The sequence below is a fragment of the Simochromis diagramma genome, unplaced genomic scaffold, assembly GCF_900408965.1.
Source record: "Simochromis diagramma unplaced genomic scaffold, fSimDia1.1 OVJJ01000284.1, whole genome shotgun sequence".
NCBI classification, from domain to species: domain Eukaryota; kingdom Metazoa; phylum Chordata; class Actinopteri; order Cichliformes; family Cichlidae; genus Simochromis; species Simochromis diagramma.
The window spans coordinates 362,311-389,820 of NW_024386871.1; the positions used below are offsets into that span (position 1 = coordinate 362,311).

The 27,510-nt window shown below is 38.9% G+C and overlaps 1 protein-coding gene across 1 annotated transcript in view; it reads right to left on the reverse strand.

Annotated features, from left to right (window-relative positions):
• The window catches only part of ap1m3 (adaptor related protein complex 1 subunit mu 3), a 33,005-nt gene that overhangs the window by 3,428 nt on the left and 2,067 nt on the right, over positions 1-27,510 (reverse strand). The window contains exons 2-11 of the mRNA XM_040031467.1: positions 21,311-21,467; positions 20,635-20,702; positions 19,814-19,944; positions 10,487-10,634; positions 8,784-8,910; positions 5,062-5,204; positions 3,982-4,053; positions 3,541-3,699; positions 1,367-1,492; positions 731-806 (exon numbers count right to left, since the gene is read on the reverse strand). Coding sequence (XP_039887401.1) covers positions 731-806; positions 1,367-1,492; positions 3,541-3,699; positions 3,982-4,053; positions 5,062-5,204; positions 8,784-8,910; positions 10,487-10,634; positions 19,814-19,944; positions 20,635-20,702; positions 21,311-21,467 — 1,207 coding nt within the window. The remainder of the gene's footprint in view (positions 1-730; positions 807-1,366; positions 1,493-3,540; positions 3,700-3,981; positions 4,054-5,061; positions 5,205-8,783; positions 8,911-10,486; positions 10,635-19,813; positions 19,945-20,634; positions 20,703-21,310; positions 21,468-27,510) is intronic.

Here is a 27,510-nt window from a genome sequence, read left to right on the forward strand (position 1 = left end):
GGACTTTACTCCTCTGTCTTTCTAGGAACACCAACTTGGAATCCAAAAAAAGTTCAAAATATGCACCGTGTAGTCTTCCGACACTTGATGTTAATTGCCATGTTTTATGTGATGGTTTTTTCAAATTAGCTAATCTGTGGATGAGATGAGACACACAGTCCTGATGAAGCAAACTGTGTTTTTTCTTTTTTCCTCAAGCTTATAATGACCTTAAAAAAACGCTTTTCAGTTATCTTTATCTGAAACCTTAACCACCTGAGGTCCATGTTGTCACAGGTCTGCTACCCCCAACTATCTTAATGCTATTATTGGGACAAAGCTAAGAATGAGTATTTTTTTAAAAAATGTGAATATGTTTTAAATTAGAATAATTATTCTTGCTTCCCTGATTGCCTAGACTTTTGAGAACAATTTCATAAAAACAAAAATGATTCTCGATATGATGACTACTTTGACCTGAGAAGATTATTACTTAATGAGAGAAATACTAATTTTAAATCCAAGGGCTTTCAAACCACAGATGCAGACATTTGCAGCTCTGTCGTACATGAAAGTTTCATCCTTCAAAAAGTATTTGTAAAATTCTCTTAAACTTCATCAACCGTGCTGCCAAATCAGAGCAGCAGCATTTCCAGTTAAAAAGTGGTCCTAAGTGGCCAATCTGCAGTGTTTGTGTTTGTTTTTAAGGGTGAGTTGTAATGAGTTCCATTTCCCTGCGTTATTTTCTCACCTCCACTTTGCGTGATGTAGCGCACCCATGGCAACGCCTGGTAACCACTCTTCTCTATGATCTTTAGATAGCGCACCTGGGGGAACATTGACATTTTAACTACAGTTATTTCACTCACTCAAACACATTATGAACCCTCATTTTCTTTAGTGGTTTGACATTACAGTTTACTATAAACAGACTGTGCGCTCAGGTAGCTTTCTGTCAGTTCATTTACAGCAGATATAAATGCCTTCTATCTAGCGAAAACCACAGATCTCCACATTTTGATTGTTTTTTCTTCTCACTAACTGAAGAAATAAAAGACATTCTGAAGAACTAAAAAATGTCTCATTTTTAATGGGTTGTAACAAAAGAGAGAAGGTAAAATTGAAACATGTGAACTCTAATGTAGTCAGGTAGAGCTCCTTTATAAATGACCTAAATATCAAAGACATTGGAATGTGAAGGTAGTTTTGCTCTATGGTTTAAATTCAACAAGGAGTGAATTGAGACAAAGTGTGTAAGGAGATCGTTGCCATAAACTTAAAAGATGACTTAATAAGTTATCCATTTAGTCCAGTAATAATTTTTACTTTACAGAATGCAGCTGTACAAGGAGGCAGTGAAGGCAAACGGTGCGTTGTCATCTCCTACCTGAATCCCAGACACAGTGAAATAGGGTATCTCAAAATTAACTGTGATTGGTCTCTTTGCCTCGAGCTCGTCGCTCTCCACGCTGGGCAGCCCAAAGTGTGCTCGCATCACGTACTCCTTACCCCCCTAGACACCCAAACAGAAAAGAGAAAAGGCCACAGAGCTGTTATTGGGTCTGTTAGGTAAACTCTTAAATTTAGGATGATGCCATTTATAAAGCTCATGTCTCAAGGGGGCGTCCCATTCCAGTTAATAAACACAGCCACACGAGGCAACTACCTTATCATATCAAGGTGAATCAGATATAAGTTTTTTTTAGGATTTAGCATATGCTATATTAAACACATGCAAGTTTGTTCTCTGGTTCGACTTTCTTGAAGCCTCCTATTCACTTGGTTTATAATATAAACCACATAATATAATATATTTACTGTTGACTTTAACCTGGGTGTTCCTGTTACACCCAAAGTCGACTAGGATTGGTTCCAGCTCCAGCCACCCGAGGACCTTTTTAAATAATAAGCAGCTCAAGCTAACGGTTGGATGGATTGATTTTAGAGTGATGAAGCGACAACTGGAGCATTCTTGTTCATTTGTTAAAAAATAAGAAAAAACAAAAACTAATCTATTCTGCTTCACTAGTACTGTGCAAGTGAATTTCTTTTTTTCTGTCCAAGTAGCCTGGCAACAAAGGAAAAAAAACAACACAAGTGTCATTACAATTTTGAAACGCTGTTGTATGTGACATCACCTTTGTCCGCCTGAACCCTGCCCACATCGAACCGAAGAGAAGAGCTCAGGCAGAAGCCCAAACACAGAAACACTCTGCTTTAAAATAACTATTCTAACTGTGGCGGAAAATTGTGCATTCATGCAGCAACCCATCTGTCACAGGAAGAAGCTGATTAAGCATAATAATCATTTGGTAATGTCGTTTCTAAACTTCAATAAACCGACAAACCGAAATAACTGCAAACAAAAAAAAAAAAACCTCATTGTTGAACTGATTATGAAACATTTTTTCTTGTCATTATACGGTTGCTATGGGAAAGCTTATCAGCTCTGCCCTCGCTTAAGGCTGATAAGAAATATCCAATAAATGATAAATATGTCAAAGATACATATATTCATGCTTATAAAATAGCTGAAGGCAAATTGACTTATAAATGCTGCATAAACATTTCTGGTGTTTATAAAACAGAGTCAGACGTAGCTGGGTGGAGCTCACAGCTGGTTGACTGTGGATGAGCGCTCTCTATAACTGCTTTCTGTTTGTTTCCTCAATCTAAACCTCGAGACTGGAGAGAATACGTCCTTTTACAGGGTACAAAGGTTGCGAGTGATGGAAAAATCCTCTGCACAGTCACACGCAAGTTAGTCAACTATACTTTACAGCTGCAATTGCTAACCCTCCCTGACATATTAGATGTGTAATGAATTACAAAAGGGGATATCAAGACTTGACAGATAAAAGAACCTCAGCTTCAAGCCAGTTAAATTTCCTTTGAGGAGCCTACAGAGCAGAAACTGACACAAACTGAAAACAAAGTGGAAAATAGGGAGATAAGATGTGATTGTGCCTGGTTTTGTATGCTGGGAGGTTGGCGATAAAGTGATAAATGGCTGCTGTCTAATATTTGTCACAACACATCTTCATTTCTGACAGATATTCTGTTTCAGGATTATGTAGAAGTGCATCAAGCTGCTGCTGCTCTGCTTTCAAAGCATCACTTGGGAAAAGGGGAGCTTAAAAACCTCCATATATATATATATAGTGGATCCATAGTTGGTCCTGAGCCACTACATTTAAAGCAAAAGCAGAATTTGCGCCATCTGCTGTACGTTTTGAAAAATGGACACACGTGTCTAACATAGATCAGAGTATATGAATTATAGTATAAACAGGAAGCACTCTCAGAACGCAAACCTCGGTCAAGGCAGCTCACTCTCTGGGCAGTATTTACTTTTAAGGGACTAATATTGGATTTTGTATGAATAAAAGAATAAATGGAAAACACTTTTCCAAAACAGCTAAAGAATGTCTGTCGTTTTCAGTCTATTTGATTTAATCTATTATTTATTGCTGCTTGTTGAGAAGCGCTATGCCTGTGAGTGTCTGTGAGAAAATATCAGTAATGACAACATGATATATTTTGTTTACAGGCCACACTAACAGGGAAAGATTTGATGTTCCACTGCACCACATTCTTCTCAGGCACCCACTTGGCGCTGCCTGTGCTGGTCTTGAACTTGGGTGAGTCAGCATCACTGGGCACCGGCACCAGAATGGACACGTTGTTGGCAGTGGAGCGGCTCTTAAACTGACTTTTAGCCTGCAGATGGTGTCAGAGAAAGAGTTCAAGCGTCATTAAAGATCTTTATAACAAAAAGCACATGCACAAATTCAAATAAGACCTTGCAATTATGCAACAGTGTTGTTACTTTGCATCACCACACTGCGAACAAACAGATGGCAAACAGCAATCCATTGAATGTGTCATAAATTATAGATCAGCTTTAGTGAAGGCACTAATGCACTTTAAACCCAGATCAGCATATGGTGCATTTTACTCTATGTGTGTGCATTCATATATTTGTGTGTCATTCATCGTTACCTTAACCTTGATCTCCACGCGGCTGTGAGAGAACTTCTCAATCACACTCTCAATCCATATGAGAGGCTTCACCTGTCAGAGATCCAGAGGTCGGCGAGGGATTCAGAAAGTGGACACAAGGTCAGAAATGCACCGAGCGCACAATCGAGTGCATCGCTGCACACATCATAACAAGACAAACAGTGCTGAGGCTGTGCTTGCAGAAGGCTGTAAATAACATTCACACATCCAGTCACTTTATCCTGGTTTTCAAAGACTCAGGGGAGTGTTTGTCTTGGTTTTAAAGTCTCATCATGCTATCTCGTAGTAACTGGAATAATTATTTTATCCAGGTTTCCTAACAGTATTTGTTTGTGCAGAAACTATTGGCTGAGCTGCTGAAGACCAACAGAAGTACTTAAACATTTTGAATGAAAGATGAGGTGCCCTTAGCCACTAGCTACCTGCTAGGCATGACATCAGCTAGTTTGAGTTTTGTTGGTCCTTGGTCCTTTTTAGAGCATCTTAATCAAAGTTAAATGTCAAATAATATGGCCTGATGTGCTGCTAAGTGTACTGACATAAAGTTTGTGGTTTGATATTTCTTTACCAATAATCACTATTTATCTGTGTATATGTAATACACCAATACTGTCTTATGGGTGCACCTTGCTAACAAAGCTAAAAAAAAAAGGTCACTCCAACAAGGCTTAAGGCTTCAACCCCACTGGGTAACATTGTGGAGGCTCCATCTATTTTTTATAAATACAGTCAGCGACTCAGATACAGTAATGTCCATGCAAGTACACTAAAGGAGTGAAAGTTTTACTTCTTTATTGCGATTGACCAAAAAGAGCTGGGTAATGCTATTTTTAAAACTGAGTCTTTTAAAGTGTTGGATGTTAACAACTTTACCAATTAACTATGACTGTGAAGATCAGTTATGAACAGCAAGCTTCACTATAAGTGATAGCTTAATACAACAAAAATGAACATCAAAGAGTACAAAAACAATAAAATAAAGACACTTTTTGGGTTGTCATGTCATTTGACCTAATGTGAAAAGAATGTGCTCTTTTGATAACGTTTATGTGTCCTCACTGTAGTGTTGAGGCGGTAGGACATGAGCTCGCTCTCGCCGTCAGGGGGGATGAAAGAGATGGTGCGGTCGTTCTCAAAGCGTGACAGACGGACACACTGATGAAACTTCACATCCTCCAGCTCCACTGTCTTGCTCTTCTCTCCTGACACAAACACACACACAAAGATTGAGAGCTTTGTACACAGCCTTGGGGAAATCAAGGTCAAGGTAATGATGACTGACAAACATTCACTCCATCTCTCTCTCTCTCTCAGACAAACACACACTGAAAGCAGTGTGTTACCAGCTCACAGTGCCTTCTTCTCATCCTCCACTAAACAATTAGTTTTGCTGCTACACACAAGCACACAGTTTGTATTTAATACCTGCTGCCATCATCCCCCCAAATGAAACTCACTGATTTCTGCAGACATTCAAGCGATATGAATGACTTCTGATATAGTCACACCTGCACTGTACGCACTACTGTTTTAGCTGTTTCTAACAATTTATTTAGTATTTCAAATGTGACAATAATGCCTCCATGTATTCAGATTCTTTTTTTTATGTAGCCAATTGCCCCCCAAAATATTAAATTCACAAAAGCAAAACCATAAAAAAAAAAAATCCCTGAATAGTCCCTGACAAAAGCTGCTACCTAGAGTGAACACACTTGCACTGTTGCAGTAATCAGTTACACTGTAAGGGGAATCTCTTTCATGGCAGCCTCTGATGCCTGCTGGAGAACGCCTGATGCTCACCTCCGCCGTGGTTAATTGAGGGTGCAGAGTGGTGAAAAACTGCTGTAATGACTGTGGGCCTGTGAGCCTTCAGCTAAACCCCCCGTTCAATAGGGAGCTAAAGCTTCACCTGCTCAGAATGCAACCCCGGGACTAGCACTGAGGCCTGTCAGAGGGAATGTGCCTGCCTGTGTGTGGATGTGCGTATTTGTGTATTCTGTGTGTATTCTTCTTCACTGTCCTCCCTCGTGAGTTGGTGTTCGTGCATGTGTTTATGCATGCCCGTTTTGCAGATTTGTGTACTGCGCTTGTTTCTCTATTGATTTTGTGTGTGTCTGTGTGTGTGACATTTTATAATGTGAAAGTGGAGAAAGGTGGATGCCATGGAGAACCCAACACTCCTGGTCAAGAAAAAGCAGGAAACGCTTCCTGTTTGTGTCCTTCTATGCCACTACCATAGACACACACACACACACACACACACTTGTATGCAGCGTTATCAAGACAAGCAATGAAAGGTCATACAGGATACTGTCTGTCATTCCCTGGACCTCGGGGCCCAAAGAAGAGACAGGTGTGAGTGCACATGCCAGAGGAGGATTGAAGATGCAGCAGTGTCCCCTGTGGTTCACCCTTACGGCCACTCTCAGCATGTCTTTAATGCACAGTAGTAGACAAGAGCAACCTAATCTGTTTTTCTGTCCACTGTCACACAGTGGGGGAAAAAAAAAGAGGTTATAGTGACATCTGATAAATGCCTAAAGCATCTTAATGGTGCTTCGAGTGGCCAAAGGAATATTTAATCGCCTTAAATGTGAAGATTAGTTAGTCTAATGTTTGATGTATATTATTGTAAACAACATACCTCTCCATTTTTGATTGTCAGTTATAAATGTAAGTAATTAAAAGCTGTCACCTTGGGCATTTTTATGAGTCTTTGACATTTTGTGGAGAAACTGATTAACTAAGAAAATGATAAGAGTGCAAACTGATAACAACATAATTGTTAGTTGCACGCAAAGTAGCCTGCAGCTCATAATATGATTATATGGGCTGCTTTGAAAACGTCTGTCATTTTTACCCAATCCACACAGTCTCAAAACCTAAAACTCCACTGACTTTAAACAAGCCATTGAGGCCACTGAGAGAGAATTTTGAATTACTTAGAGAATATGCGAGCAGCTGTAGACATTCAAGGGATAGAAATGATTTTGTTTGCTTGCTTTCAGTCAGTAAATAACACAGGAGTGACTTGTGTTATGGTTATTTCAGCTCCGTGTGGTGACAGTTCTGGACTTCTGCCAGCGGAGGGCAGCATTAAATGATTTATACTTCCTCTTTCTTTTTTTGTCTGCATCAAGCTGTGACTAAAAAGTACAAACCAAGCAACTATGATAATCCAATGACTGGGAAATGATATGTAAAATGTAACTGCAGGAGATGAGAGTGCAAAACACTTTTTAATATTTAACAGTGTGTGTGCGTGTGTGTTTGCATCTGCCAGTGCGTCTGTTTGATCATTATTTCTGATCATTATTTCTGAGGATATGCTATTTCCCAGACTCCTACACACAGCAGGGGGATTGTGGGCTGCATAGGATAGCCGCGGACCCTCACCTTTCATCTGCAGGGCTGTAGCCCGGGGTGAGGATTAACGCAGAGGCAAAGAGGGTAGACAGTGAAGGAGCCTTTCCCCTTCACTAGAAACAGTAGGGGGGGAAAGAAATGAAGGCAAAGCAGAGGAGGAAGAAGAGATGGAAGAGGAGGAGGAGGATGTGCAGGAGTAGGCGAGAAAAGATGTAGCAGTGGGAAACACCGGTGGAAAAATTGGTAGGCAGAGAGGGGGAGGTAGAGGTAGGAAGAGAGTTATGCATGGGATTTAGGCAGAAAGAGGAGCTAAAGCGTGAGGGTGAGTTCAAGGGGAGAGTGAAAAGCCAAAAGCTCAACCAGCACCAAACAAAGTAGAAAGTGTATCAAAAAGCAATAAAGCATTCTACTGATTGTTTAGAGGCTTACTGTCATTTCATCAGTTACAAAAAATAGACTGCATACTACACCGATCAGGCAAAACATTATGACTACTGACATATGAAGTGAATAACACAGGTTATCTCTTCATCCTGGCACCTGTTAGTGGGTGGGGTATATTAAAGAGCAAGTAAACATTTTGTCCCCAAATCGATGTGGACAAAAAGCTGGAAAAATGGGCAAGTGTAAGTCTACAGCATGTCCAAAACAACAGCTCTTGTGGGCTGTTACTGGTCTGCAGTGGTCAGTATCTATCAAAGAGGTCCAAGGAAGGAACAGTGGTTGACCCACAACAGGGACATAGACGGCCAAGGCTCAGTGATGCATGTGAGGAATGAAGGCTGGCCCGTGTACAACTGTAGCTCAAATTACTGCAAATGTCAATGCTGATTCTAATAGAAAAGTGTTAGAGTACTCTTGACCACCGATGAAGGCAGGATAGCACGCCCTGCCTCAAAGCAAAAATGGTTTAGGAATGGTTCAAGGAGTACAACAGCAAGTTTGAGGTGTTGACTTGGCCTCCAAATTCCCCAGATCTCATTCCAGTCAAGCATCTGTGGGGATGTGCTTGAAAAACAAGTCTGATCCACCTTGTAGCTCACAGGACTTAAAGGATGTGTTGCTAACATCTTGGTGGCAGATCCCACAGCACACCTTCAGGGGCTGTTTTGGCAGCAAAAGGGGGAGCAACACAATATTAGGCGTGCATAATGTTATGCCTGATCGGTACATAATAATGTTTAAAAGTTACTGTCACATGCAGGTCCAGCTCCAATTAAATTTCCCTCACTGACTTCAAGTGTTACAACCCTTATGTGTGCTGGATGTTGTTATTAAATGTATAATACTGAGATAAATCCACAGATATACAGGGATTCTGATCATTTTTCATTCTGTCAGCTGCCTGCACGAGTGTTCAGCTCTGTAATAAAGGCTTCTAGTGACACAAATGGCTGTGGGTGACTGTTACTTACTGCCTGTGAGCTCAAACAGCACTTTGTCATTGAGGCCCAGTCGAAGTTCAGGCATCCCTGACAGGACCACTTTGAGCTTGATGCTACCCACTATTTCACTGCGCAGGACACTGCCACTGGCACTCACCTACAGAGAAGAAAATAAATGTTAACATTAGTTTGTTTAGATTCTGTGAATACATATGCTACACAGTCAAATCTGCCCCTTGCAGCTGTGGAAGCTCAGTCTGATGATTACAATTACAATTTTCTTGAACCAAATACATATTCGTTATTTGAAGAATTACACTTTTCAGACATGTAGTTCCCAGAAGAAGAAAGCAACAAACCAATCGACCTAACCATTCAGAGGATGCACACAGTCTGAGGGACAAAACAGAAAGTCTTTTAGCATGCAGCGTAAGAACTGTAAGTAAAACACTGGTGAGGAAGACTAAAAAAAAACAATGTTGGGGTGCTAGTTTCACTCACTGGGTGAGGAGGCAACCATTTACCACATGGCTAAAACCCAGCATCCTGGGTGTGAGTCCAAACCCACGGCCCTGTGCTGTGTCTTCTCCTGCTCTACTCCTTACTACTTCAATAAAGCAGAAAATACCTCAAAATAAAAAAAGAAAGAAATAAAACTCTGTCAACATAAAAAAAAAGTCCCTGTTCACAGAGAAAGAAGCGGTTACTGGTTTTTACACCCCTGTGTAGTGGTTGAACACCTCCACCAAATTAGTTTCCATGACTCATAACTGCAGTTGTAACTTGATTGTCCTTGAGGTGTTGCCTCAAACACGAGGCACATGAGAGAAGATCTGATTCTTTTGTGCATTTGAAGACGCAGCATGTTCACGTATTCAAACGTCTTCTTCTTTTGCTGCAGGAAATCTTAGACCTTAATAAAAATAGAAGTTCTTCTAATTGGGTCATGAAGCCTGACAACATCACATTTGCACACCGTGGTATTACTGTCCATTTAAGCCCGGTGTGGGGGGGGGGATGTAATAACTGTAAAGAAAGGGAAAGTTACAATGTAATGAAATATTTTGGATGATAGCATTTACATACTTTTAGTTAAGAAAAGTGTTTTTCACCAAGTATTTACTGAAATAAAGCAGGTGGGCATTTGAACCTTTCTATTTTCCAGCAGTTAGACCATGAATTAACTAAAAATGCTGTACAGTCATCTCACTCACAAGAAACATAGTGTGTGACTTGTCCTGAGGTATTTTGTCTGCTTGATTTACTGAGTAACCTTAGACATAAACTGAGTCATTCAATGAAAACACAACAAAAATATTGCACTGGAACAGAATGGATGATTATTGATGCAGAGACAATTTACTCAGCGATTCAATTCAAGGAAAGATAATTTTAGCAGTAACGCACATCCACTTAGCCTCAAGGAAGCCAAGTCTATTTGAACCGCTTGAGAAAGTCCAGCGATTTTAGACAATGGATTTAAAAAAACGGATAATGGTGTTTGAACAATGTACGAACTGATAGTGAAATTAAAATGAGAGTCATGTGTTTTCTATTATGTTAGTTTACTTCCTGTAACTGAATTCAATGGTGAAAAAAAAAAAAAAAAATTCTAATGAAAAAGAGCCATATTATGTACATTAAATTTGTTTTGATGACACCATGGTCACCGCATGGCTGGAAATGAACATTCTTACTGTACAGCTCTTTATGATGCTGTGATATTGACTCACCAGAAGATTTACTGACTCTATAACATCCATAAACACTTCATTCTTTCTGTACTTGATGCCCTCTGACCGCCAGGACACAGCATTGGTGACGGTGGCAGGAGGTCGCGGTGCCCCGACCTCTAACTTATGGCCCTGCTGTGTAATGTACCTGAAGGAGACAAAGGCAGAGAGAAGCTCAAGTTGTGTTCAAAGTCAGTCTGTAATCCTGCTGAGTAGGACACCTGAAAACCCATGTACATCATTCATCAAGCTAGTTTGAAAACTAATGATCGCAGCCTTCATGAAGGTGTCTGGGAAAGAGGCAACACTTTCTAATTTTGGAGGAGTACCATGATAAACTGCAGCAGGCTGAAATTATAATTTAATCTCCTCATCTCCTCTAAAGACTGACAGCTTCTCAGAGGCCTAAGAACAACAGTGAGATCCTTAACTCAAATATATCTAAATGGAAAATGGCAACAAACAGCGTGTTTATCTAGCAACATGAACCAAATCTCTCTTGAGCAACGTTTCTACGCTTTGCATTAATCGCACCCCACGACTTTAAAAAAATGAGTTACTCAAGCGTGGATAAATTAAAGGAGCTTTGTATTTGTGCTGTACGAAGATTATTCATGAACGTAATTAGAAAACAGATTTACATAAATCAATTGGGGCTGTAGCCACGGATAATAATGCGATACATGCATTTGTTTACATGAGACTAAACAATGACATATTGGCTGGGGAAATACGAACCAACGAATCGAGTATCTACTGGGCCATGAGGAAAGACTGGGACAGCTGATTCAAAGGAACCGAACCTGCAGCGTGTAACGCATCTTGAAGCAAGTTTGTCAGTTTTCTTTGATTTGTTGAGGCTTCTCTGTAGCTTGCAACTGTGTTAGGATGCACTGACAGAAATAATGGAGGTTAGAGGCTTTTTATTGACACAATTTAGGAAAATTCTGATGGACAAAAGATGATCAGTTACTGGCTGAAGTAAAGCCTTTAAAGTTGGATTCATGCTTCTGCTCAGTTATATATACTCTGTTTTCAGCTCTAGTTTTAATGCCACCATCCAAGTCTTTAGCTGCTGCTGCATTCTGCAGATAATCAGTCAGCTCTTTGGTACTGAAAGTTAAATTAGAGTCTTAAGACAGAGATCTTGTCTACGGAAATGAGCCACCCTCTGCTTACTAAGACTGGCCAAGCCGAATCAAAACCTCAGATGTGAAACCAAACCAATGTGCTAAAAAACACTAAAAATGCTCAATACTAAGAGAGAATTATGGCACTTGGGTGATATTATTCAGGATACACCGACACAGAAAGCTCCTTTCCCAGTAAACACATACATTTACATAATTTAAGTGGTAGGCTGATGACAACAATATTTAATGGTGCAACTTCTGAAAAATGTCAACAATGTACATATACTGCTCTAAATTAGGTCTAATATTAACTGTACTAAGAACAAATCAATAAACTCATTATACATTTTAACATGTAACTATTCTGCCTTTACCTGAGAACAGAGCACTGCATTACCTCATCGCTCTTAACCAAGCTGGAAAACTTTGTTTCACCGGTCCTCTTCGACTCCAGGGATGTATAATGACTTGTCATGAGAATAAGAGGGAGCTGCACTATGATAAACATCATGTGACCAGGCCTCTTTTACCCAAACACCTGCCCCCCATCACTGTTTACCTCTCAGTGGCCTCATTCCCACTGCAGAGCTGTCTGCCTCCCAATTATTTCCCCCCAGAATATGAAGTGTAAACAGTTATTCCAGTTGAAGGGTTATTAATCATTTTTGTATTGTATGTATTTAGATATATGTTAGTGTCTGAGTATATTATTATTCACAATGATTAAATGCTGGTACTTGGCAGGAGAAATTGAAATTAGAGTTCATCGTACTTCGAAAAAAGTATCAGCTTAAATTGAATTTAATCAGTTTCTTTGACATTGGCACAAAAAAGACAGACTGACAGTGATCCAAAGTGCACTCTCTGAAGCAGCCGCTTATCTCCACCCTCTGAGTTCATTACTCTGACACTTTCTCCTCCCCTCTGTCTCCTCCTCTGTTTAGCCGTCTCTCATCTTTTCATTCTCCCACTCAGGCCTTCAAGCTTTCCTTAGATAAAACCACATATCAATGAGCTGAATGCTCCAGGTGCATTTCCAAACCTCAAAAATCTCTATTTGCTGAAAATGAGAATCTCTAAAGCAGGTATGCAATGTTTATCATTTCACCTTTCATACTTTTCAGGAATATATTGAATGTAACCTGTATTATTAGTGCCAACAATAATCAACAGTACTGGGCAGCATGGTGGTGTGGTAGTTAGCGCTGTCCCCCACAGAATAACGCTTTACAGGTTTTAATCCCCTGATTGGCTCAGCTTCCTACCATAGTCCAAAGAGATGCATGCTAGGTTGACTGGTGAATTTAAATTGGCTGTGGGTGTGAGCTGTATGAATGCACAGCATCAGTGAAGAGTTAAAAAGAAATGTGACTTCAGTACAATGTTCTATAAGTGCAGGTACATCAAATCGCTGGGCATAATGTGTTACACTGTAACTACTTAAAGTACTAAACACTACTTTAATCTAATGAGTTCATTCTGAAAATCAATCATTTAGTTTAGTTTTAGTTTTTGTGATCTTGGGGTTTTTTCCTAATAAGCAATCCATTTCTGTTAAATATTGTATTATATTGGCTGTTTCATTTTGTTTTCAATAAAACAAATAAAATAAAAATTCCCTAATGTGCTAGCAGTGTTTCTGTCTCTGGCCCTTTCCTCACAGCTGCTTACTAGCAAAGAAGATCCCCTTGACACTGAAAGTATTCACATTGTGTGTATATGGATAATAATACTTCATAGCTCGACTTCAGAGTACTGTCACGTTTGGTAACACAAAAGTGCTCCAACAAGTTGCTTTTGTCACGTATCACTGTAAAGTAACAGACTAATGTTAATGGCAGTAATCTTGTAAGGAGACGTGTTACTTCTAAAGGCTAACGTATAAAAATAATGTCCAGAAAATTAACTTTTTAAAAAGATGTTCTTCAAGCCTGCAATAAACACTTTTTTCTTAGCATCAAGGAGACAATATTGCTTAAATGTAGTATTTTTTTATTACACAAAATGCCATCTAAAATATTTCTCCTTTTTTAGCAGACAACACCAAAAAAGGACAAAAATAAACAAAACTTGCTGTGAAGCCTCCAAAACTGAAGGATTTGCTTGGCAGCTCTCTGTGCTAAGTCTTACTATTCTTATTATAAAACTATTTAACTACGATTGTTCTAAACATACTTGTCTGTGAGATTGTGTGATTTCTAACTGTGTGAAATCCTGCTAAACAAAAAGAGTCTTGCTTTCCCTTAAAATCAAAATTTTCTATCTAATCTCATCCACAAAATGTGCCAAATAAACAAGTTTTGGATTGATTGACAGATTGAGGCGGAAGATTTTTCTGTGTTTTCTGCCCTAGTTCCACCAACCTAGCGGGTCTTGAATGCATGCTGACATGTAGGAAAGTCTGTAAGTGCTGAGAGATGAAAGGCGGCGACAAGTGGGTTTGGGGTTGACGCTGGATTGTTTTGCTGCTTTGCTGTTTGTTCTGTTTTGCCCTGATTCTCCTCAGAAATGCTAATGAAAGGGTCTGGAAGCTGATTTGGCAAACTGATGGATTAGCATAACAATAGCAGTCAAAGGAAACACACACACATACACACAGACACGCCTACACGCCAATGAAGATTTCTACGTATGTGCACACATGAACTCACTCACGTGCATGCGCAACCCTCCAGTCACACTTGCATCCACCCACACAGACACACAGTTATACTCTTGCCAGGTAGATAGTGTTAAAATGTAAGAGAAGAGCAGTGTTGGGGGCATGAAAAGGTCAGAGAACTGAAGTAGCCTGCAGACAGAGAGACAGAACGTGTGTGTGTGTGTGTGTGTGTGTGTGTGTGTGTGTGTCAGAGAGAGAAAGAGAAAGAGAGAGTGTGTGAGAGACAACAACTGTATGGCTCCTTGGGGAAGAGAAGAGCAGGGATTTCTGTCTGAGTGTCTTGAGTGTGTCCAGCTGATGGTGTCATTGTGTGTGAGTGCCAACAGGAGCCTGGTAATTATCAGCAGTACTCAGACGCTCAGACACTCATACGCATGCACGCGCTCGCACACACACACACACACACACGTAACCAAAGCCAAACCTCTGTGAAAAAAACCACATTAAATTAAACATCCATCATGTATTACTACATATAAAACATGAAAAAGGTAAACAATACACTATGCAAATGTGAAAGTTTCTGATAAAGCACCCTGTAAATAAAGATGGTGACAAATTGTTACAGCAGCAGCTAATAGCAATAACAAAAAAAAAGACAAAGAAATTGCGTGCACAATATATTCACAGCAAAATAAAATAATCAAATAAAATGTACACACTAACAGCCTATGTGCCTGTGGTGCTGTGGGCTTCAGAGTGAATGCTGATCCTTCTCCTGGAAACAAAAGTCTCTCTGTGGAGCCATGAGGAGGGTAAAAGCAAAACAACCCTGTGTACAGCTCAAACACAAAGCACGAGTGGTCCAAAGAATAGCAGTGGCTTCACTTCATTTCACTCAGTGTATAAAGCTGAGCCATTCATTACAATTTTAGTCACCAGTTGTGCTCAGTTGAATGAGAAGGAAAAAAATGGCCTAGAGCACTTCAAACAGAATCATCATTTGCTCTCATTCCCTCTCTCCCGCTAACTTGCACCATGAAATATGAAGCTGTTACCTCGCTGAAAAACTCCTGTTTTGTTCCCTGATGGATGATACAGGTACCACTTGAGTAAATGTGGTTACATTAAAACCAGACAGGAATGCAGCAATTATGGCCTTTGAGAGTTTGTAACTTTCACCTCATCAGCCTGATTAGTGTTCATTTTAAATGCCATGCTGCTTCACCGTTTGTCCAATATAAAATCACCAAAGCAATTTCTACAAGCCCTCTTTTACTTCCACCGCACAGAGTGTAAGTTTTGCCACTGGGTGTCTCTCTGAGAAAATATCAAAAGACAGAGTTTGCTGGTGTTGCAATGAGAAAGGTAATGTATTAAAGTTTTATTACTGTCGCGTTTGGCCATTCATGATGTCTTTTTTTCCTTTTTCTTTTAATGAAAGGTTAGCTAATACTTTCAAAATAGTTTAAACACAAATATCAAAGAAATATACCGTACCATGCAAAAATCTTTATTCACCACTCTTTATATTTTACCTCCAAGGAGCTTTCTCTTTTGCAATAGTCCTTCAAGGCTTTCTGAGGGTTTTCAGTTTTCTTTGGACATTGGCTGCTTTTTCACTCATTTTTAGTTCAGACGTGGACATTTTTGGAATGTTTTTTTTTTTTCTTTTGCACATAACTCAGTTGATGAACCAGTGTTGTGTTTTAATATTAGAGATGGCATGATACCACTTTTTTATGTCTGATACCGATATCATAAATTTGGATATCTGCCGATACCGATATGAATCCGATATAGTGTATTTTTTAATCAATAAAACAGTTTTTTTTATAAATATGTTGCTACATTTTGTTCATTTTCAAGTTTTAAAAACCAAAACACTAAAGCTATTCTGTTATACTTGTATGCAAAAAATACACTGCACCCAAAATATTTTATAGTTCAGCAAAACTGATCAATCTAATAAACTTAAAGCTGCACCATCATCCCTATTCTGGTATCTTAAAGAGTACTTAGCAGAAATATTAAACAACCTAACTAATAGGTTTGCCAACTCCCAGCAAAAATATTAACCCCCCCCCCACCCTTCACCTCACAATGCTTAATCGACATAATCAACTTTAATTTAATGCACGTGTAAAACAAATGCACAGAAATAAATTATTTTTCAAGAATAATTAAATAGATTCAACATCTTTCTACAACAGAATTGCAGACTGCACAGATGGTACCTTCCCATAGGAAAAAGTACTATAGATTACTAGGATGTATATTAGACTTAATAGTTACTATATACAATAATGGATTTCTATACATTTAATCAGATGACCACTTTGGTTGTAAGATTCAGATAATTATTTATTAAAAGTTCATCATTTTAAATGAAATAACAAAGAAAAGTATTTTTTGTGCCTCCCTTTCCCTGTTAATGCCCTACCTGGCCCCCTGGCAACACTTTGCTAGATCCGCACCTGCACAGTTACCATCTGTCAGCTACACAGAAAAGGATCCTGGTGTTATTAGTCTCTCAGAAACAGTTCATAGCTTCCCTTCCACTCATTCATGTCACATAACAGGTAAACCTGTTTGTCCATCACTGTTCAGCTGATGATTCAGTAAGGACATCTCCTGGTTTCATATTCATGTTTCCCTCTCACCACATAACCAAACGGATATCATGACCAGCAGCTTTTACAGCCATGGCTCCAGCAAACATCAGCTGATACTAGAAATTAATATTAAATCAAGTCTAGCAACAGCTTATCAAGCAGCTGTTCTTTATCCGCTGGTCTCCTCTTTCTGGCGCAAAGTTGGCGATAAACAAACAAGTAAGACGGGACTTGCGACAGAAAAGATCATTGGTCAGTTCCATGATTGAAGTAGCAACAGGGGAGGAAGGGGGAGAGAATGAGAGAAGAACGGCAGCTGTGCAGCAAAGACAGGATAACTCTAGCCTTTTTTTGTGCCTTTTTTTCCCCATTCTAGCTGAAGTACGGGACAAATCGCTTCCTTTTCGCCTCAATATGGAACTCCGATGGCCAGTCCAGCTGTGGCTCCATATATATCAGTTGTTATGCTTAAAGTGGAAATACTATGCAAACATTCAGAGATGCACTTACACACTTTACTTCTCTGGGATAGTTTTCTTTGAGATGGAATGCCGCGGTTTGGAAGCACGTAATGCTCCAAATGCTCCACCAGACCACCGACATGTCTCGCAGACAACAGCCGCTCTATCAGGTGACACATACTGCTCCGATGCGCTCAGCTGGGTTACGCCAAGTAGCGCGTTTTGTGAGGTTATTTTGTGATACTTCGGATCGGATTACATTTTTTATTTCTCTCCTATATCCGATCCAGTAATTTAGGTCAGTATCGGATCGATACCGATACATAATATCGTATCGGTCCATCTCTACTTACAAAGACTCCATTTTAAATTTGGTAACACTTTGTTACCAGCAGCCTGTCGCAAAAACACATCATTTGCTCCCATTTCTCCAGTTGAATCTAGAACAGATACCAAAGATAACACAGTTTCCCATATGGAAAGGATATATATAAATCTTATAAAGTTTGTATCTGTCTTGTATGAAACTTGTATGAAAAGCATACAAGAGTGAAAACACATATAAGATCCCTTGAAAAATTATATAATGAAATCATATATGTTTTTACTATTTCTTTTCCATATGGGTTGACAGGCATAAAATGGTATCTTTGCACCAACAAGGTGATTCCCAAAGAACCACGTGCCAAAAACCTGGTATGTCTTGCCATGGTATGCAGCATTACCTCAAAAAATGTGAGGAAATTGGATAAGTGGAGGACAAAACAAGAAGTGGCAGGAAAAAAATTAAATAAAAATATCTTCACCAGACATGCCATGTCCTTAGGAAATATGAAATTCAGCAAAGACCTGAAACTGGAACTGAGAGATGAACTACTACTGTTCACTGTAGCCTCAATGGAAGAGTGGCTGCCAAGAAGCCATTTTTAACCCTTTAAGACCTACCATAGAACCAAGTCCGCCAGAGCTTATATTATATTTTTACATGCTGTGGAGCCATTTTTGGGAGCATTTCAAGTTGCTATACATCAATACAACCATTATAGCCCAGATTTTAATAATATGTATTCATTAAGTGCATAATAATTACATAAATTGCAAAACAGTGCAATAAACTACAAAAAAATTGAAAATCGTTTTTGCTTTTTTAACATATATTTGTAGTTAGAGAAATTTAAGAGGCGTATCCCTCAAAACTGTAAATACAAAAAAGTTGCACAAAATAGTTTCCTACCACAGGAAATTTATTTTGAGTGTCTTCATAGTTTTATTTTTGAAATACACCAATTTTTATACACTGCAGGAAAAACGAAAATAAATATTATACTGCAAATTTGCAAAAAAGCAGCATATGCATCAAAATAAACTATTTCCAGCAGTGCAATATGAGTCCTAAGCATCCCAGAAACGACACAGAAAGTCATAAAGTCAAAGATAACTTTTAAAAAGACCAGTATAGGCCCTGAGGCCCTGATGGTAAAAAAGACTACATTTCCGCGAAAATGACGTCACTTCCGGTTTCGGGCAGGTAATGGCGGAAATGCAAAAGTTCGCGCTGACGTCTATTCCAACGTAGGAAGTGTTATGAACAGCTGATCGGATCGGCAAAGCGTGTTTCTGGAATATTATGTTTTTGTTCCTGCAAGCGCTTTTTATGCAGTTTTTGCAAAGCTTTATGTGGAAGGAAACCGTGACCGAGGACAAGCTGATGGTATAAGATGTAAGTACAACTCCTCCGGTTTCATATGCAAAAAAAATTTTTGCGCTAGCTTACGTGGTTGCAGAGCTACCGGGATTTAAAAATAGTTACGCAAAACAGAGCGTGCCCGCTCCGACCGGCTCTAAAGGGTTAAGGAAGCGAAACAGGGAATAAAGGCCGATGTATGCCAAATTACTCAAGTACTGGGCTGAAAATCAGCGACAACTGGTCTAATGAAGTGATAATCCAGATGTAAAATTCTTGGTTTAAATTTTTATCGGAATGTACAGAGGAGGACAAGAGATACTACTGTGTCTACAGTTGTCTGTAAAAAACAGTGGAGGCTCTGACATGGTTTGGGAAAGCATTTCAGTCAGTGGTGCTGGAGAGCTTGTCAGATTTTGCCATGCAATGCCATCGGAAGTTTAATTTTCAGCACGAAATTTTCAACAAAAGGCAGCCAACATTTACAGAAGAGTTTGAATGTCCTTCAAGAAGCATGAGAACTATTCCTGAAAAATACCTAAAGAAATGACTACAAAGCTGCTTAAGAGAGTTCAGGCTGTGTAGAAGAATAAAGGTGGTCATACCAAATATTAACTTTTAAGCTCATTAGAATTGTATAGTATTTTTTGCCTTACTAATTGTATTTACTGTATTTCCGTCTATGCTTACATATTTCGATAAAGTGCTGACTTATTATTTATTTGAATCTAAAATGCTTCCCAGTCCGAGGTATTGTGTTTTTACACTTGAACAAACAGACGTGGCGCAATGGTTTGTGGACTGTTGTCAACTTGTGTGACATTTGTCTTACTCTTGTAGGATCTTGCTCTCAGTCGTCTGAGGGAACCCAAAATCCATCACCTCGTCCATCAGTTCGTACACTGTCACAAAGTTGTCGCGAATGCTCTCCTCCTCAAGCTCCTTAAAGTACTCCTTAAATACCTAGAAACAGAAATACAAACAGCTACTATGAAAAATCCTATGCAAGCTGCTGAGCTGTACTTTTTACATTGAGTGCACACATACTGCATGTTATTACTATCCCACAGTAAGATTTTTATTATTATCTTTTCATATATCAGTGCTGAAAAGATATGTATAGGGGAAAAACAAATAGATACGCTTACACTTCATAGTCAACTGGTTAATACTGCAGTTTATTAAGACCTATTCCAATAATTTATACAATGAGCTGGTTACATTTATTCCTCTAGCAAGAAAAGAGCTGTTTGTTTATCTGGCCGTCTGCTAGCAGAATTATGCGAAACAGCTACTAGGCCATATTTCCTGAAATGTGTTGGAAAGGTAGAGGTGGAGATCAAAGAAGGAGTCTATTACAATGTGGTACCACTCCAGGTCACGTTCTTATAAATGTAAGAGTTTGGGAGGGAAGTATTCTGTGAGTGCCATTGTTGTTTTACCGTACATGTCACAAAGTACTTTGCAAGAAATACAACAAAACCCAAACCAAAAACCAAGACTGTCGGTGCAGAAACACCAACTGTTCCTGCATTTCATCAATAGAATCAAACCAAGTGTATTGCCTACATAGAAAATCAGACGACTTCATAATGCAAATGCAACTTTTCCATCCTTGGAATAAAATGTATGAACTGTAAACATCACACTCACCTGTACTATTTTATAAAGGAAGGAGTACACGAGAGCAGCATTAGCATTCTTCTTAGTGATTGCCACCACTGAAAAAAGACTGTTAAGAAACAAAGTTTTATCTACAAGAGGAAAACGTTTTTTAATCTGTTAGAAGACATGAAGCAGGCATGTTTTATTCTTTACTGAGAGTAATTATGAGACAAATGCAGCATAATTGAAAGTTAACAGAATGTGTGAGACTTTCAAGCAACTAAAAACATGGCCACAGGGTGGTAAAAGAGCTCAGCTGTGTAATGCAGTGCACTGGGAATACTACTAACAACTGGAATATGTTCCTGAATTAATAATGTGTAAGTAAGACTGAGTGCGGAATATTGCAGACAGTGAATAACACATCATAGTGAACCTGTGTTCAATTTTTTAAGTGGAGAAGCTCAGAAGCAACCTGAAACACAGGACTTCTTATAGATCTGTCCTGGAAAGATGCAATTAAGGTATATGTATTACATGCTGTAAATGATTGATGGGAGGGCTGTCACTTTGAAGAACTAAAGCAGGAATGTCAGCCAGAATGGAAAACTATACTGTGGTAAAGTGGAGAATTCACATAGATATTTATAGTGTCTGCAGTGAAGGCTTCTTTTTAGCAGGCACCACAGAGCACATCACGCAGCAGTAAACTCTCTTTGGATACAGTAAAGGTTGTTGTGTTTGATCCACATGAAGTGTGCGGAGCCATGGCTGATCAGCGGCGTCATCTCAGCGTCTTCTTCTCTCTTCATCAGAATGGGCATGAACTGGTCGATCACATTTATGTCCATGTTTCCCATGTAGTTACGGCAAATCAGAACCTGGATGAGTAACATAAAGACACACAAGATACAGAGGCAGAGGATGATATTAAAGAGGACGTTGTCATTAAATATTTATAGCTTTTGGCAAAGATACCAAACCTGCACTCAAGCTTAAAGAAGCTACAGAAGCCAGTGGCTGACAAAAACCCTCTAACCTCCTGAATGGGGGTTATATATTTTTTTCATCCTCTGTGGAAATGTGCAAAATGTGTTTCCAGCTTGAATCTCTCCTTTGTAGTTTTAATGGACTGATGGGTATCTGATCATGAATGATGAATGACCAACTTCTCAACTTGAAAGAAGAATAAGAGCAGACCTTAGCAAGGGTTGGAAGATTTCCAGGTTTGAAATGAGAGCCAAGGCATGCAATGTCCCCGAGTCCTACTAGACATTTATGGTATATTCTCCTCCTTGCTGTCAATTGGCAAAAAATAAATCAATCTTAAAACCAAATTTAAAATAAATTTTCATTAATTCTTAGCCTTTCCCTTATAAAAATTCATTTTATGTCTGAAAGAAACAGTACTAAGATACTAAGTGATAATAAACTAATAAGAATTACTATCAGTTCAGATACCCATTCGCATTGATACCTTTAACCATTTATATGTTTGCAATTACCAGATAGCAACATTAGCCGTTTCTTAAGTCATCATTGAGGTTGTGGCTAGCGGATAATGTTAAAAGGTACAGTGTGACAAATTTCTCCACTAGCTGTCCAAGTTCTGTTTTATTACCCCTCCCAATTCAAGTGCATAATCCTGGCTATGGTGGCCACTGTAGGACAAACAACTCTGGCTGCCATTTGTCTGCATTAAGTGTAGGCTGACAATAGTGTCCATGTCCATTTACTCAAGGCTTTAAAACTTTGTGAAAGGAGTCAAATAAGAAGAGATGAGTCAGTGAAAATTAGCACTGCTGTAGGCTCATAGCACTGTTAGCTGCTATTAGCCTAGTGTTAGTGAAACTTTGGTTGAAGTGTATCTAATGTTGTTGGACTCTGTTCCTTAGCAAATAAATGCAAGAGTGAAAAAATTAAAGGGTTTATCGGAGGGATTTTTAGGACACTCAAACCCAACATTAAGCAAAATGTTAGTTTGTAACCAGCTATTGTTGTTTAGCCAATCTACTGATAATAAGCAGTTGGTATAATATCAGGAATAGATAGGCATGGTTAAGCACTTTTTTGTGTATTAGAGCCCCAGTTTAGAAAATATGGCTTGAAATTAGAAGGAAGAGGATACGTTTTTCATCAGATGATCAGTAAAGAAAAGTGCAAAGTCGTGAGAAGCACAGTACTACCTCAAACCACCTATAAATATTATTGTCCTTTTTTTTTGGGGGGGGGGTGGGGGTTGCACCACGTTACATTACTTTATATGCCAGACTACTCAAGAACATTGTGATTGATGTTAGATTTGTATTGTACTAATCTTTACCAAAAAAAAAAAAAAACCCTATTGATTTTTTGTCATTTTTTCCTTCCTCCTTTATTAAAAAAAAAGGTGTCAAATATTGAGTATTTTCCTGGGTATCAAGTTTTAAATTCTAGTATCGCGACAACTCTATTCATCACTATATACCCGCAACACTAATAGCACTTCCATCACTCACAGACACACTTTTAAACAGTTGCAAATTGGAAAATGTGCAAACACACATCTAACAGACCTTTCCCAATGTGAACCTTGAGTCCTCCTCTTTGTCAGTGACTCAACAACCATCGAAAAAGAGCTGGAACCGGTTTGTAATAAAAGGCGGGTGTGAGCTTACACACCCACCACAGCTACTAATCTAGTTAAGTGAGTACATGTTTGTGATTGAACTTCTAAAAGTAAAAAATAAAAAAAATTATGACTGCACATATTCTGTTTTTTGGGGGGTTTTTTCAGACCACTGTCACAAGAGATCCTGATATATTGACTTTGCTTTAGTTGACTTTATAAGCCAATTTGCTACATCTACACAAGACACAGTGTCTACTTTGTGAAGAAAAAAAACTCCACTGTGGACACAATGAAAATAAAACACAGCATGAAAAAGAACAATATGTGACTGAACCAAGAAAAAGATGACCCAGAAACTCTTCTTACGCTGTTGTAAGTCAAGGATTTAAATTGTTGACAAAAGTGTGGACGTTCATATCACGCAAGAACAGATCTGAACATTTTTCAGATCTGTTCTATATTACACACTGGGGGGTGGGGTGTAATTGTATCAAGGTCTGTCTTGAGACTTAAGGCTGAATGTTGTAACATCTCCAATCAGCATGCGATGCTAGTCACAGATATGACAAGACTTGCTTCATTCAGCCCAGAGAAAGCACCACACCTCCTAATTTTAATGAAAACATACATGCACACGCACACAGACACACACACAGACAAACATAACAAGATGAGTTAGCAGTCTTTCTAGTCTCCGGACGCACACGGTGAAGTGAAGAAAGAGATCAAAGCTTGTACGCTTCAGGGATCTAGATGGCAAGCATACACACATGCACGCACGCACACACATGCATGCACGCACGCACACAAACACAAAAAGCTTCCCATCTTCTTTAATAGAGGAGCCTCTGTTGCACAAAGGTCACAAAGGGGCAGATGCAACAAAGACAGGAGGAAATAAGAAATAAAAAAAGGACATTCCAGCAAAGTAAAGTAATCTGGGGGAGAAGAAGGATATGAACAGGCCACTGATCAGATTCTATGAGAGGAGAACACACACAGGCAACAGTTCAGAGGTGACCAGACAGAGTGTGAGCTATAGGCAAGTCTATATCAAAAAAGAGCTGCAATATTGAAAGCCCATGGAAGAGTGTCCTTTGAATTGCCAGTTTTAAAAATCACACCTTGATGGAAAAAACACCAGCACACATATGTTCCAGACTTGACTCAACAGCAGGTTAACTATGTGGTGGTCATAATCGTTTCTGGTTACCGCATCAAAAAGGGGAATAATTAATTACTTAGTCAACAGTGATTTTCCAACAGAAGATACAGACATCTGCTGAGTCCAGCATTTTTGATTTGATAATTCACTTATTTTCTTTGTTTTACATATAATAGTATCAATTTCTAATTGAAAAAATTGAAAAAAATAAAGTATAAACAGCCCAATATATAACACTATAACACTTGCCTCCTACTGCACTTACAATGGCATATAGAACATGTGGACCGCAAAGAAAAGGCCACTAACATCGCTGGCCGTACACAACCAATGTGCACATACTTGACAAGTTGGCTGAAGTTAATTTCTATTTGAGACAATAAATCAATAAAAGACCAAGAAAGTTTATCACTCTTTTCATTTACTGTGATGAGCTGTGACGAGCTTCTTATTGACTGCTTTATCCACCAATTTTCCTCTGTGTAATTCTCTCTTTTAGTGCATTGATATCCACCTTTAAAAAACAACACAAAAGAAAACCCACCAAAATTGCATCTGAGAGACATTTCACATCATCCGATTATGATGATTCTGAAAATAACTAGTCGGTGGTAACAAAAACGGTGCCAATCATAAGAATGACTTGTAAAAACTTTTATATCACCTTTAGGAAACGGAAGTGTCAACATATCACTGCCGTGCCACTCTGGTTCAAACGTGTGTCAGTTAAACTCATATTTCCAGAAAAACAAGCAGTGCTGCACTGTTTTCAGCAGAGAACCTTGTGCAATCAGTTAGCATATTTCATGCCCCAAAGCAAAGCACAGCTACTTAATAATCCAGGTCTCTTTACAACCAAGTGGGAATGGATCCCTTTCAAGTTAACCTGCAGTAGTGTCTGCTTAAAGTTTGGGAAGTTTTGCTGGAATATCAACGTGCATCACAAATATTTTTTATATCTAATTGTTTTAAATGGCATTCAACTGTGACAGAGAGCTAAAAATCTTTATGTAGAACTTAGTTAAATCGTTTCAAAACCAAGAAATGTTTTTTTGTTCAGTGGGAACAAAAGGAAAAAACTAAAAAGGAAATAAGAACAATGGAAGCATAATATAAAAACTGAAGTATAAAATACAGCCAATTAGCCCTATTATAAACTGAATTACATGTGCTGATCCATTCTTTGTTTAATCTACAAGACAAAAGGCAATTCTTGGCATTATAATTGGCTTTTAGCAGCACAACAAAGTATTATATATTAAAACCATCAGTGGTCTTAAAAAATAAATAAATGAAATAAAACATAATCAGCCGGGGAAAATCGCTGTGGGGATTTGATGGGAGTTTGTTACTGGGTCACACAAGCCAATCAATGAATGTTTTCAATGTTTGAAATCAATAGAAAGCACTCACTGCTAACCTCTAAAGAAACATGGCAACAGACACCCCTCGCTGGGCCGTATGACCGGAAGGCAAACAGGAACAAAACAAAAAAAACAAGAACAGTTTGTGTCACCCATCAACCCTCTTGTAAATTACACTAAGCCCACTAAATTCAATCTGACTATGAGATAAATTCCTGTACTAAAATAAATTTCTATGTAGAAAATGTTGAATGACGTTTCAAAGCTGCTAGTAGTTAACAGTACACAACTTGTAGCTGAAATAATGAACCATTGAAAAGTACAAAAAGACACCACTGAGTTGGTCCATCAACTGCAACCATTAAATATTGTTAATGCTCAAAGGGCCTCGAGAAGGGGGCTTGTTGCAGCTGCAGCATTCTTTGTCCAATAAGACTAAGTCTACAGTGGCAGCTCTATCAAACTCGTACTTCTGCTTAGCTGGTACAGTGTTTACTATATTAATCACAGTTTAGTGTGTCAGCATGCTAATATGATACCCAACACAAGCAGATGAGGATGAGAATGTCATTTGTTTTGCATCTAAATAAGTGACTAAATTACAAATGTGATCTAGCTGTAAGTCAGTCCACAAACTGTTACACTGTTAGCAAAATGTGTATTACCCAAGTCATGCACATTCATCCTCTAGGGTCATGGAATGTATCTAAAACAATCTGAAGGTGATCCCTCCAGTACTCTTTTCTGCCTGCATATTCTCCCTGTGCTTGCATAACCTTTTTCTGGGTACTCTGGCTTCCTCCCATGGTCCAAAGACATCCATGGGTTAGGTTAACAGGCAATTCTAAATTGGCAATAGGTGTGAAAGTGAGTGTGAATAGTTGTCTGTCTCTCTTTGTTATTCCTGCAAAAGACCGGTATCCAAGGTGTGCAGGGTGTAACCTTCCCCAAAATCATTACTCTTAGTGGGTGCGAGTCATAGAGGATGTGATGTATGGATGGATGGACAGATGGATAAATCAACCAGTATGAAAATAATTAAATTGGGATTCATGGTGGACGCAATTAAATTAAACAAATTAAACAATTAAACAAAAAGCTAATCGAAATGAGTCAGTCTTCTAGAAAGGTTTTGCACATTACCATTATGATGTTGATGAATGTGCATTGTCCAACATAATTGAATATATATTACAAAAACTAAGAGCTGTAGCCCCTTGAGCAAATATACTATATGTCTGAAGATGTTAGCCTCCAGCTATTGGAATCTGCCATGACTCATTACAACCCAAAAAGTCAGCTTGAGCATGTTCGCTCATTAAAAATTCTATTGGGAATCACAGAGAACAAATGATGCCATGCTGATTTCAATAGCCTGACATTTAGGTCTACGCAGCAAGTGCAGTCTAGCGCCCATGAGGAGGCACCAAGGGCTTGGGGTAGGTTGGCACACTTGAAAACACAAAAATGCTACAGACTTCTGCAGTAGCAATAGTTCAAAAGGTCTATGGATTTGTACAGTTAAGCAGGTTACCTATGTATCCATAACTGCTTTGGGTTAATGACTACAATGTTAATATTATTTTTTTATCTACAGTGTCACTGGGACTGTTCTCGTGCTTTTTTCCATCTCAGATTTGTTTCACAATTTTCTGCTACAACAGAGGACCTCATCTAGTCAGGGCAGAGAGAGGGTGAAGACTGAAGGCAAAGAGATACTACTGATTTGCCTCAGGGCAGAGATAGATGGATAGATCGCAGAGAGGGAAAGAGAAAACCTTTAT